General features: G+C 40.9%; 1 protein-coding gene across 1 annotated transcript in view; it reads right to left on the reverse strand.

Moving 5' to 3' along the window:
* The window catches only part of CMC1 (C-X9-C motif containing 1), a gene marked incomplete at both ends in the record, with an annotated part of 44668 nt that extends 33578 nt beyond the window's left edge, over nucleotides 1-11090 (reverse strand). The window contains one exon of the mRNA XM_081996484.1: nucleotides 10868-11090. Coding sequence (XP_081852610.1) covers nucleotides 10868-11090 — 223 coding nt within the window. The remainder of the gene's footprint in view (nucleotides 1-10867) is intronic.
* Between the last annotated feature and the right edge of the window lie 1250 nt (nucleotides 11091-12340).

Consider the following 12340-nt stretch of genomic DNA (forward strand, 5'->3'; position numbering starts at 1 on the left):
CAGAACATGTATAGCCCAACTTGGTCTTCCTCCTCAAACACACTATTTATTCATCCTTTGATGTTGATATTATGCTTCAGAATAGCATCAGATGTGATGCTTACACTATGAAAACTCTACTGTCAGACACACTGTTGTTTTGAGTGACAATCATTTAATTTTAAAATTGCTTATTAAAAAATCTAGATGAAATGAAAGAAATTAAAAGGACAATGTATTGAAATTAAGGACGGAAGCAGAACTGAAGCTACCTACCACTTTCAAACATTATCTATTTTTCAGAGCATCTTCAGTTACTTCTATATCAAAAGGCAACAGAGACTAATATTTCTCTAGCCATTTTTAAGTCATCATCTTTTAAAGTTTAGTAACGCTATGAGGTTATGTTATGAGATTACACAGTATTGAATATGTGGTATTACTAGGGGAATCTGGCAACAAACCAGGATTACAATGAGCAATATACAGAATCTGAACTGAAGATTTACGTTTCTCCTCAAAAATTTCTTACTTGGGATTTCTACAGCAAAAGAAACAAAACAAAGTGTCTTCTGTAAATACAACAAAAATACAAATAGCTCACAACCTAGATTTGCTTCTATGCTCTGATTTTCATGACTGGGATAAAATAATTACAATTAAATAACCTTCACTTTAACTTTCTGCAGAATTTCAGTGCAATTACTGTATCGAGCATTTATTACGTTACAGACAACACAAAGCTGTCATAAAACTTTTAAGCATGTTTTTTAGAAAGGACAAATCAGTTCAGCTGAATGACATGGCAGGAAACAGCACCACCAAGCTACGTGCCTCAGCTCTGCTAACTTCAGTCAAAGCAAGCTGGCACTGCGGCAGTCCTGCCCTCTCCTGATCCCTGTGATGCTCTTTTCCCTCTGCCCACACAGATGTGCTCTGCAGCCCTGTGGTGAACTGAAAGGGGAAGTTAATTTGGTTTAAAGGTAAATACATTTCTTGTCAGGCAATTTCTCAGCTAGATAGTCTTCAATCTGGGTCACTATTTAGCTGCATAAATGGCCTATGAGAAGGAACTGTTTTGAGACTAGGACAAGAACAGTCATGAGCACCACTGGCTCAAATTATAGCCTAAGCTTCCCCACCTTTTTTTTTTCAATTTATATTTGTTATACTAGTGCTCAGAGCAGGCAGAAACTAAGCTGATCTATGAATGTGGATACAGATAAGCAAGTGGGTTGCTAGCTGCCACCAAACGGAAGTTTTAACAGTCCCCCATTGCCCTCATTCACTCCCACTGCACCAGCACTATTACTCACATAACCACACAGTCAGCAACCAGTTCAAGACAGAAAGCTAATTCAAATACATGCAAAAAAAGTGCTTGTCAGACTGTTTAAACTTTGGAGTAACTAGATCTACTTATCAAAGCTCTAATAATTACTTCATTTAACTTTTATACCCCAGCATACATGGAAATGTGGCAGATAGCACAGAAGTCTTTAGGGCATGGAAGGGCAGCTGGGCTTCCCCTGCTGGCAGAGGTGGCTAGAAGCACCCACGGTTCTCACAGCAACAAACCACAGGGCTCCAAGGCAAGGATCAGCCACCCACTACTGACAAAAAGGAAAAGTGGACAGGAACACAGCTGAAGCCTAGAAAGGAAACAGCACAAGGGCATCCTCCAGGAGAAGAAAAGAAAATTTAAAAAAGCCAAAAAAAAAAAAAAAAAAAGCCTCCCTGTTAGACCAGAACAGTCAAAAAATATTTCGGGGTTTTATCTTAGTTTTAAGCACCCAATTTTCTGTTTGATTATTCAAAAGGAAAGGGGCATATGACAGACAGCAAGAGGTAGCTGTACTGGTGTTAACACCAGCTCAACCAGAACCATGACAGAGCTATGCTCCAGGCAAACTCCCTCTTTTTAGTCCCATGTTGTTACACCTGCGGAGGCTGAAAATACAGGAAGGTGAGGCCACATCAGGACACAGGGAAGCATCCAGTACAAAGTGTCAGAAGAAAGCTGCAACAGGAATTCAAAGGTAATTACTCAACAGTATAAAGGATACAGGAATAAAGACCACCTATAATCTCATCTACAGTTTTTGAAAGAGTGTTTGTTGGTAAGTATCAGTTTTTAAACCATGAAAAGCACAAGCAATTAAAATCATCTTATAATGTCTAGGAGGTAGTTTTAGGCATCTGGGTGCAACCATCCCTCCAAATAGCTCAAATGCAGATGTTCAGTTTGGGCAGTACTATATCCACTCATGAGTTCCAGTTGTAACATCTTAAGTATTTTACTATTCTTCCTTGATTCTAAACTATCCATTGCATTACACGGATTTTCCTTCAAGGATCTTAAAACATTTTACTGAAGTTGGTATGTCTAGCATTTATACAAAATACTTAAGAAAAATAAGGCACAAATATTACAATACCGGATACCAGCTAGAAAAATACGTTTACATGCAGAGTAACTGCACTTCTGATACCATTGTATAAGCACTTGCAAGGAGATCATCAACAATCCAACCTAATCAGCTCTGCAGTAACATATATGGAAAGAACTTTCAAAGAAACAACACCTCAGAAGCAAGACTTCATCAAAAAACATGAGACAGCCATGATGTGAAACCATCAATTCCTTTTGCCTTTCAACTATATTAAACTCTCTGGAATAATAAGTGCTTTTTTCCTCTTTTGAAAGTTCACTATTCTGCACTAAGATAATTCTAATTCTTATACCAGATTTGCTGCAGATGAGTCCCTACACAAGAATCTGCGTTACAACAGACCTTCTACTGTTTTATCTTCAAAACATTAATAAAATTATCCCCAAACAAGCAAGAAAAACGTTTTCCTACAGTTTACCTTCCGCATTTGAAAGTTGATACCTTTGGTTTCCACCCACATCCTCCACACACTTTGCCTAGTCTTCCGGGTAGGATGTTTGAGATGATCATGGCCTTTGGCAGCAAAGTGAACCAACAAGAACACGTTACCTCTCAGCTTCCAGAGGACTAGACAAACGTTAGCAGCAGCTTTTCCATCTCCTCCTGCCAGCCAAAACTTGGGCACATTTGTTAGGGTAACTTAATACTCTGATTCTACCTTTACCTTACATTCTGTTGAAATTTCCTGGTAGCATCAAACATTACAAGGCACAGAGGGATAAACACAAGCTAATTGAGTAAAGGTTACAAAAAGCAGACTAAATTCAATTGACTGTAAAAACTATTTTGTTAAAAGAAATAGACAGAAGTTAAACCAGAATTAAAACCAAACGTAGGCTTGCAGGTGTTGCAGCATCTAAGTCACTAGCTCCTTAAAAATGTGAATAAGGCTACAGCCAAGGAACCTGTGTGGTGAAACTTTCCTAAAGACAGAGATCAGGACATTCCAGAATGCTGGCGCTCCTCATAGGGACAAGGAACAAAGGAGTGGATAAAGAACAGGTACAGAGGTTATAAGCTTGCAGTTGACAAAAAAAAAAAAACCAAACAGAAGGGGAGAAAACTACAGAAAAGGGAATACCTCTGTGAAAGAGAAATTGTTTTCGATACCACCTCAGCCCAGGGTAAAGAATTAAAGGAACGAGAGAGAGATTACTAAACTCTGAGATATCCCTATTCAGCAAAACACTAACAACACATTTAAGATCTTTTTTTTTTTCTTTTTTTTTTTTTTACAAATAAAACATGTAGGTTTTGGCAAATCTGAACGTTTGAAACTATTCTCTGGTTGCATACAATATGTAGGGCACAAGACTACAATTGTAATAGTTCTCTGTCGTTGATCAAAACACTCAGCTGCAAAGCTATTTATTGCCGTGGAAGGCCAAGGACCACAGCCATTCGGTTTAACTGTGTTCATTATTTTTGTAAAAATGACCAAAAAAAAAAATCTGGAAATAAATGCATCAATAGGAATGAGAGCATCACAACCACTAGAACAGCATGGTATACACATCAAATTCACTTCATATGGAAGTTGGAAAAACAGATGATGAATACTCTCCTGGCTTCCTAGCCTCTGACCAAAGGATCCAGGAAGGCTTTGAGAAAAAGAGGACCATGGTGTAGACCCATGCTATAGCAAGCAGACCTTTAAGCGGACAAGAGGAGAACGAAACACAAAGATGCTTTACAGTCCTAATAACGAAAGGGACTATAGCGACTTGTCATATTAATTAAAGACTATTACAAAAAGGGGACACCAAGACAAAAGTTTTCATAGAAGAGTGTCCTGAGAAAAGTTGTATCATCACCCCTCTTCTTTCAACACAGTTGGTAATGGACTTATTCACCCTTTTGTCACTATGTCCTCCTGGTAGTTTACAGCTCTGCTTTCATCACTCATGACTTCAGGTAGCAGGGACACAGACTATCCAGAAAAGTTGAGAAAAAGTTGAAAGCTTGTCTACCCAGATATTTACAGAAGCCTCATACCTTCTGCCTCCAAGAGGAAAGCACGTCAAGAGATTCCAGTAAGTTTTTGAAACATGCATTTCTCATTATACAACTTTAAATATCATTGCTATTTCAGTCAGAATCACAGTATATATGAAGAACAGAGAAACATTAGCAACTGTTATACCTCATGTTTTTCTTGAAGTCCCAGTTATATCAACTTTTAGACATCAGTTATGTTATTTGACTACCAAAAATGCTGTAGGAAGTTCAGACAAGGTTCAGGAATCCAAGTTAAAAACCATAACACCCTTCAAAACATAAACAGTTTAAAACAATCACTTTCATTATTTTGGGGCCATCAAAGATAAGCACTTGTCAGTAGACAGATTGCTAAGATGCCTTTCTTTTTTAAGCTAAGAAATAGAACTTCAGAAGTATTAATGAAAATTTCAGCAGCAGAAATAACAGAGTTATTACATGAAAGAGAAGAAAAACAAGAAAATTTATACCACATTTAAAGAAAATCTCCACTCTAAAGAATTGTATCACAGTTCTTTTCCTGGACAGGAAAGTCTTGCCTTCATCTGTGATGAGCCTACTAAACTTCAGTTTATCAGACATACTCTCATTTTTTCCATATGCAGATCTATAGTATAAACAACACTTAAAGTGAAGAAGGGATGGAGAACAAGTAACAAATTTATAGCTAAGTTACCTAAGTGCATTAATTTTGGGGATTGAGTTATTTTCGTATCACTTGGTAAAAATTATTTCTGTGCTGCATATACTCCATTGCATCCCAAAGTTTTGGTTTAAAACACTTGCCTATGAACTAATTATAAAACTACACTGAAAAAGTACACTTCTACTAAGAACAGAAGTAGCAGCACAGTGTTAATTGCATGTTTATTGGCAAACTTTCATAAACCAAACTATTGGCTCTAGAAGTTAAATTTTTTCAAAAACCATTTCAGATTTATTTTAGTGTACTTGTAACAGTGTTTTGAATGGACAAAGATAACAGCTTACTACTCCTCCAGGAAAAGAATGCATTTGACTCAAAATTTTCATCTTCTTTGTTCTGCCTAGCTTATCCATTTTGTATTAAATAAGTTACCAATCTTACACTAATTCATGCTAATTCATTTGCACATATGTGCATCATAAAAGCAGTTATCAAAAAAGTCTGTATCATTGAATATTTTATCAACTACTTAAAACCACTATTCCAAAACACTAAGTCTCACACTGGAACAAATTAATTTAGAGATAGACCCATTAAAGTCATGGGAGGAAAAAACACATATGTTTCTAAAATCTAAGGCTTTTTCCTACACTTGTAATTTTATGTATCAATGTAATTAATACTTTAAGTACCCATTCCTGTAGCTTGTGAGGGGGGTCCTGTACCCTTACTGCCAAGAGGTTCACGGGGCCAAAGTGACAAATAGTTTCAGCATACTGTTTTGTAACTTCAGACTCACAAACACATTCAGGATCCTGTTAAAGGAAGGTAATGAATTTTATTAGTCAAAAACACCAGGTGTAAACTGACTGGTGATGGACCAGGACCAAACATCTTCACACAGACCTGAAATGCTACTGAGTTTGGTAATTTTATTTGCACATACATGTTTGCATACAAACTAGAGTCTTAAGTACTTTGCTGTCTACTAAAGTTGTAAAATACAGAAGGACATGAAGTGACAGAATTGTTATAATCCAAGTGAAACAACATACGTGATACCCTGAAACCCTGATTTAAAAGTAGAAGAGGCTGATCAGTGCAGCTTCTCTACACAGCAACCTTTTTTTTCTTTAGATGTATATTAATAGATTTGTCTGTAAAAAGTTACAGATTTTGAGGCCTTTCTATCTAATACTGACATCATTTTAAATTAAGATGGAGTACAGGGATGACAACACCAGGGAAAATTTCCAAAGCTTTAACTTCTCACCATTCTATCATCACCTCAAAGTCAATTTTCACCTTTTTCACCGGCTGAATTTGTTATCTTACATTTTGCTTTGGGGCTCGTGTTCTTGCAATATGGCAGTACTGGATTACAAGAATACCGACAAGCCTGTTCGCTAAAACTGAACAATGGCTTTTGTACAGCAAGTCTGTAATATCTAGAAAGAAAAGTAAAAGCAGAACTGACAAAGCACACTTATTTGTTAACTACATGTGGACTGCAAATCCTCATACACATAGTGAGTAATAAGTAAAGTCAAGCCTGAAGTTGCTTGTGAAGATTTTTGACACAAGGAGATTTTTTTACACCCTTGATCACACAGCAAAGTCAGTTACAGGGCCCAAAGAATTAATTATAGATCAGAGTTTAATATTTACTACTGAAAATAATGCAGGTTCCTTAACACCTAACCTGAACTATTGCTCAAGCATGACAGACCTGCCAGTTAGGAAAGCCCAGGGTATGAGCTACCTAAAAGGGGAACATCTCACCCCACCTCAAGTCCCTTCTGACAACTGTAGATGAGGATTCCAGCAAAATGCATAAAACACAAAGTCAGTAACAACTCAGCTGTGGACCAGCCAAGAACTAAAATAGCACAGACAGCCTTAATTCCACTTCGTAAAGCTTCCAAATGCTTCACTCGGTAACTGATGTAAAATCCTCAACACAACTTTTTGTCACTTAAACAAAGACACCATGCAGCAATATTTCAGCAACCGAATACACATTTTTGTTTTTTTCTGGGATGGCAAAAATATAGTAACAGCACAGATACACTTAGGTTCCTACACAAAGGGTTCCACACGTTTTAAGCGAAGCCCAAACTTCTCAGCACCTTGTACACTGGTCCCAAGTGTACAATCCCTATTTCTTCTATGCCTTTTCTAACTATCAGTGAATGTTGTCCAAGAATTTACTGCTTACTTCCACCTGGAGTAAGAAATAGAGAAAGGTCCTGCAAAAATCACCAACTATTTGAAGTATATAAACCAAACAGACCACGTAAGATAGAACTAAGCCATGACCTCAAGAACTGCACAAAAATTGGAGTAGAGAGATGAGTAACAGCTAAAAACTACATAAAAAGAGTAAAGTACCCACCATCTGGAGGACAAAGGGATGCAGGAAAATCTAACAACCAATGAAACCCCCCAGTTAACACCTAAGGAGATACTAGCCACCTAAGATTTTCCACCATGCCCAGTAATGCTAATCGGTGGCTACAGCATTACATACTCCTCTTTGCTAATTTTCAGAATTGTGTAATAAGGCATAAAGAAAAACAATTTAAATCATAAATAAAAGTTTAATTTGAAAAAATCTGTCCAAACTCCCTGATGGCTTGAATATTTAGCTCTTTAACCACACCTTTCAAGATAAAATTTACACTTTTCATTCCAAATAAGAAACACCACACACAAATTAAAAGCACGGCTTTTGAACAACAGGAGCAAATACCATTCTTCCTGCTTCTCTTTTTTTTTTTTTTAACTGAAAGTAAGGATAAAGAGACAAGAAAAAATAATGCCTTCCTTTGATTTCTGTACCTATGTATTTAATGGACAGTATATATAATACAAATGAATGAAGATCTTATAAACTAACATCACAGATATAATCAAAACACACTAGGGTTTTCAAAAGTTGCAGAGCATGAGGTGTTCTGACACAAAAGAGAAGGCTGAAAGGCTTTTAGTTACACCAACACAAGGACTGCAGATGTTAATCTGGATTTTAAACTCCAAAGAATCCTTTCAAGCCATTCAGTACTATAAAACTCACTGGAGCATCCCAATATATTTTTCATTTTTTAGCTCTTTTCCCAGAACAGTTCTTTAAAATGCGGTGTCAAACAACTTCAGGAAATCACAATTTATCTCCTCCCTTCATGTTCCCAACACAGGTCAAAGACACTAGGAATATCAAAAAGGTCATTCTCATTCAACTCCCTTCTTGATGGTCGTAACTTATGTTCTTAATCAGAAATATTATCTAAAAGAAGTTTAATTAAAAGCTGAAACTATTCTTCCTTTTACTTGTATATTTTTGCCCTTTAAATTCAACAATGCATTATCTTGCATAATTTTTTCCTTTCTATCTTTTGAAGCTATACTTTCATTCCTTTCAATATATTCTTCTAGCTCCATCTTACTGCCCATGCCACTTTGAAACAAGACACAAACATTCTGCAAGCCCAGTTCTCTCCTTACGTTGATATAATGCTGCCATATTTAATAACCTAGATTTCCACATGACAGAAGAAACAGACTGTAGCTTAAGAAAATTATGAAATCAGTCTTCAAGACCTCTGCCTTTAAGAGCCCAAAAAATGTCCAGGATAGGTACCAAAACCTGTATTGTATATCTAAGCAACTGTCAATAACCCTACTTTTCTCCTTACACATTTGTGAATCTTTGAGTAGGGATTCAGACATCACCATCTGAAAATGACAGCTATAACCAAGTGCACATTAAAAAGAAAATAAGCTTTCTAATGACCCATGACCTCTACTACTTAAAACAACACCCTACAGAGTTTTGGAGGTGCTGCATAGAAAAATTAACTTCAGTGCTGGGCTGCAGCACATTCATTCTGAAGAAAGACAGAACAAAATACCGTAACATAAAATTCTGTCAACAGATTTATCTACCAATTTATTTACTGGATGCAATCACCTAATGACACAGCTACAGTTCCTTCCCAAACTGTGGCTGTCAAAAGGCTCATCCCACACAAATCACAACATAATTCACAGGTTCTACATTCTGAACTTCAGAGGACTCCTTGATATTCACTCCCTACTGCCTGCAAAGCCATGAGAGTATTTGTGTCTTTTGTGACCATAAAATGAAGCAGCCATCACGGTTAACAATTTACTAAACTGTGGTTCTCCCCCTTTTTTATCATATGTAAGCCAAGAAGCAGATAACAATGATGACGTTAAAAACTACCGCACCGGAGTATCTGAGTTAACACCTTACTGATATGAACAGGGCAGCTCACACCTCTTGCAGCTATTGTTCCAGTTTCTCTACAACCTCTTAGACATCTCTGCTTTTAGTTCACGTTCTGAGGTTTTCAACAGAGCTGTAACAGCCAGGGACTGGGGCACAGGGTGCGGCGGGGGGGGGGCGGAACGAGTAAGTAAAAGACACGGGCTAACAAGGCAGCAGATTTAGAGAGGTGTCAGTAAGCAACGCCACTGCTCAGCAGATAAATCTCAGTATTAGTGTCACATAGCATGTACCCAAAGTACATCCTCAGTAGTCCTACCACAGCTAACATACAACTACAACACGGATTAGGAGGGACACATAATGTCATTGTAGACCTAAATAAGGAAGCAGAACGCTAAGGAACTTCAGTGTCTGGAGCCATCTTTTTTTGCTGTACTCTAAAGGCACAACAGCTTGAACTGAGCTAGTGTAATAACTAGACTTTTTCCAAAGGTCAACTGGGAAGCAAAATTATGCTGTAGATGAACCACCACTTGAAATGCAGTGGTAAGTGTTGTAAGATTTTTCCTGTTAATTTAGGGACAGATCAATGCTTAGATGATACTATTAACAAAACCAGATGGAATACCTTGTTTCTAGGGCCTGGAAAGCCAGGCCCAGATAGGTTTCTATCAGAAATTGAGAGCTTGGTCTTGGCCTGCATCCTTCAGCTTTTGAAGAAGCAGCCACAGGCCACACAGACCAAGGTGCACAACCACAACAGCTCACCAGCAACTACAGGTGCCTCGACACCGTGCATTAGCTGAAGCATACCAAGACCTGGCTGCCGGACTCGTTCTGACAGGGAATGGCCTTTGAACACCAAGAGACGCAGCTGCAGGTACCTGCCCTCAGGAACAGGGCAGATGAATGAATACTATATGGGTGTAAGCACATGGGCATAAATTCACTTCTACGGATATGTGGCTGTACCTGTTGGGACCAGACCATGGGAACACGAAGCCGAGGACCACATAACCTTGGTATTTTGCCTTTACGTTCGTTTCCCAGGCAGGGAGACTACGGCGGGCCGGGCGGCAGCGAGGCCCGCCGGCACCTCGACGCCGCGGAGCGGCATGCGCCGCCGCTGAGGCGAGACCGGGCGCCGCGCCCCGCATCTTGCCGTTGGATGTCACGGCCGCGGCTGGAAGAGGGCGGTAGGACGCGGCAGCGGAGGACGCCGGGAGCTCGCTGCGGGCCCGCCGAGGATGGCGGAGGGCAGGCCGAACCCCTCAGGGTGGCCCTTGCCGGTACCCGCCGGCAACGCAGCACGACCCAGTCTCCTCGCCGCGGGGTGCGAGGGGGCAGCGGAAAGAGGCAGGGATTTCCCACAGGAAGCTCTGGCGAGGCGGGCGGCGGCGGCGGCGGCGGCACCGGCGGGCCGAGGCGGCAGCGAGGGACGGAGGGGGGGCTGCTGCTCCGCCGCCGCTCCCTTCCCCCTCGCTTGCACGTGCGAACCACCGCGCGCCACCCGCCCGCGCGGGCGGCGGCCGCCCCTACCTGCGGCGCCAGGGGGAGGCTCCATCTGCGGCTCCACGCTATGGCGGCAGCCGCGCACAGCTGCGCAGCCAGGCCCCGCCCCTTGCCGCGCAGGCGCGGCGCAGACGAACCCCACCCCCTCTTCCCTGCACCGGCCAGAAACCGGGAGCGGGCGTGCGCAAGGCAAAAGGCGTTGGAAGCCGGCGCTGCGCCGCGAGCAGTGGGCGCGGGAGCCTGGGCGCATGCGCTGTTGCGTGGATTGGGCGGGGGGGCGGCAGCGGCCGCCGCCTTCTGGCCGCGCTCCCGCCGTCTGCGTGAGGTGCGGTGAATTGGGCTGGGGGACGTGGGTGGGCTCAGTCTCTGGAAGTCACTGAGGGGCTCCTGCAGGTCCGGGTACAGAGAACACCAGCTGGCGCGGGAGCCGCAGGCGAGCTGCTGTGTGGGTGCGGCCCCTGACAGGCCTGCAGGCCGCGGTGTTGCAGCCTCCGGCCGAGGCGGTCCTTGGGGTGTCCGTCGCTTCTGCACTAAGGGCTTGAAGTGGAAGACGAGAATTACAAAGGGTGGCCACTTCTATCGATGAGTTTGGCTGTGCCTTTTAAAAAGGGCTTCCCAGTGTATGGGCAAGAGACTCTTTTCTCTTGTCTCTGTGAACAGCCTCTGGGAGCACGTTCAGGTGATGGAGGAACTGGGAAATTTAGTGTCCCATCGGAAACTCGGGCAAAATACTTACTAGGGCAATTCCTGTTGGCATTGTGGCCAGCCTAGCAAAATGTACAGTTGGGTGACTCCATACCTCAGTTATGTACAGTGTACTTTTTTTTTTAACCTCTATTTGTGCATTTCAGCATAAAGGATTTCAAGTACCTCCATTTTATGTTGTGTCAACATCCTGTTGTTTTTTTCAAGCATTGTATATGTAAGAGAAGGACCTTGCCATGTAAAACATTGCATGATAAATGCTAGCAATAAAAAGGTCAAACATGGTTTTGATATGCTGTAGAGGAATGAATGCGGGCTACTAGCTGCCTGGTTTTAAGCTAAAATTTGAAGAATTTTTAACAAAGTTTTAAGATAAAATTTGAAGAACTGTGCTTGCTCATGAAAAACTTTTATACGAATTTGCAGGTCTATAGAAAGAATACAAAGTGCCTTTTGGGTTTGCTGCTGTTAAAAATTACTGTTTTATCTGCATGTCATTTTGGTCTGTCTATGTAAGTAGGCGTTGAGACATAAGTGAAGTATAGTTTAACGGCAAAGGAGTAATTCTGGTGGTATCTATTCTTTATGGGCCTGTAGTATATTTAACTGACCAGTCTTTCTTTAGTTGTTAGTGGAATGAGGCAAGGCTGACCACTTCCAGAAACAAAACATGGAATAAAAAAACTGTGAGAAACTACCATACATTTAAAAACTTGATAACATGATTCCACAGAAATAAAGAGAGGTGAAAAACAAGGAGATATAGTAAGAGCTCAGGACTTCATTTAACAAATA

This window comes from Phaethon aethereus (assembly GCF_964289735.1).
Source record: "Phaethon aethereus genome assembly, chromosome: 2".
Lineage (NCBI taxonomy): Eukaryota > Metazoa > Chordata > Aves > Phaethontiformes > Phaethontidae > Phaethon > Phaethon aethereus.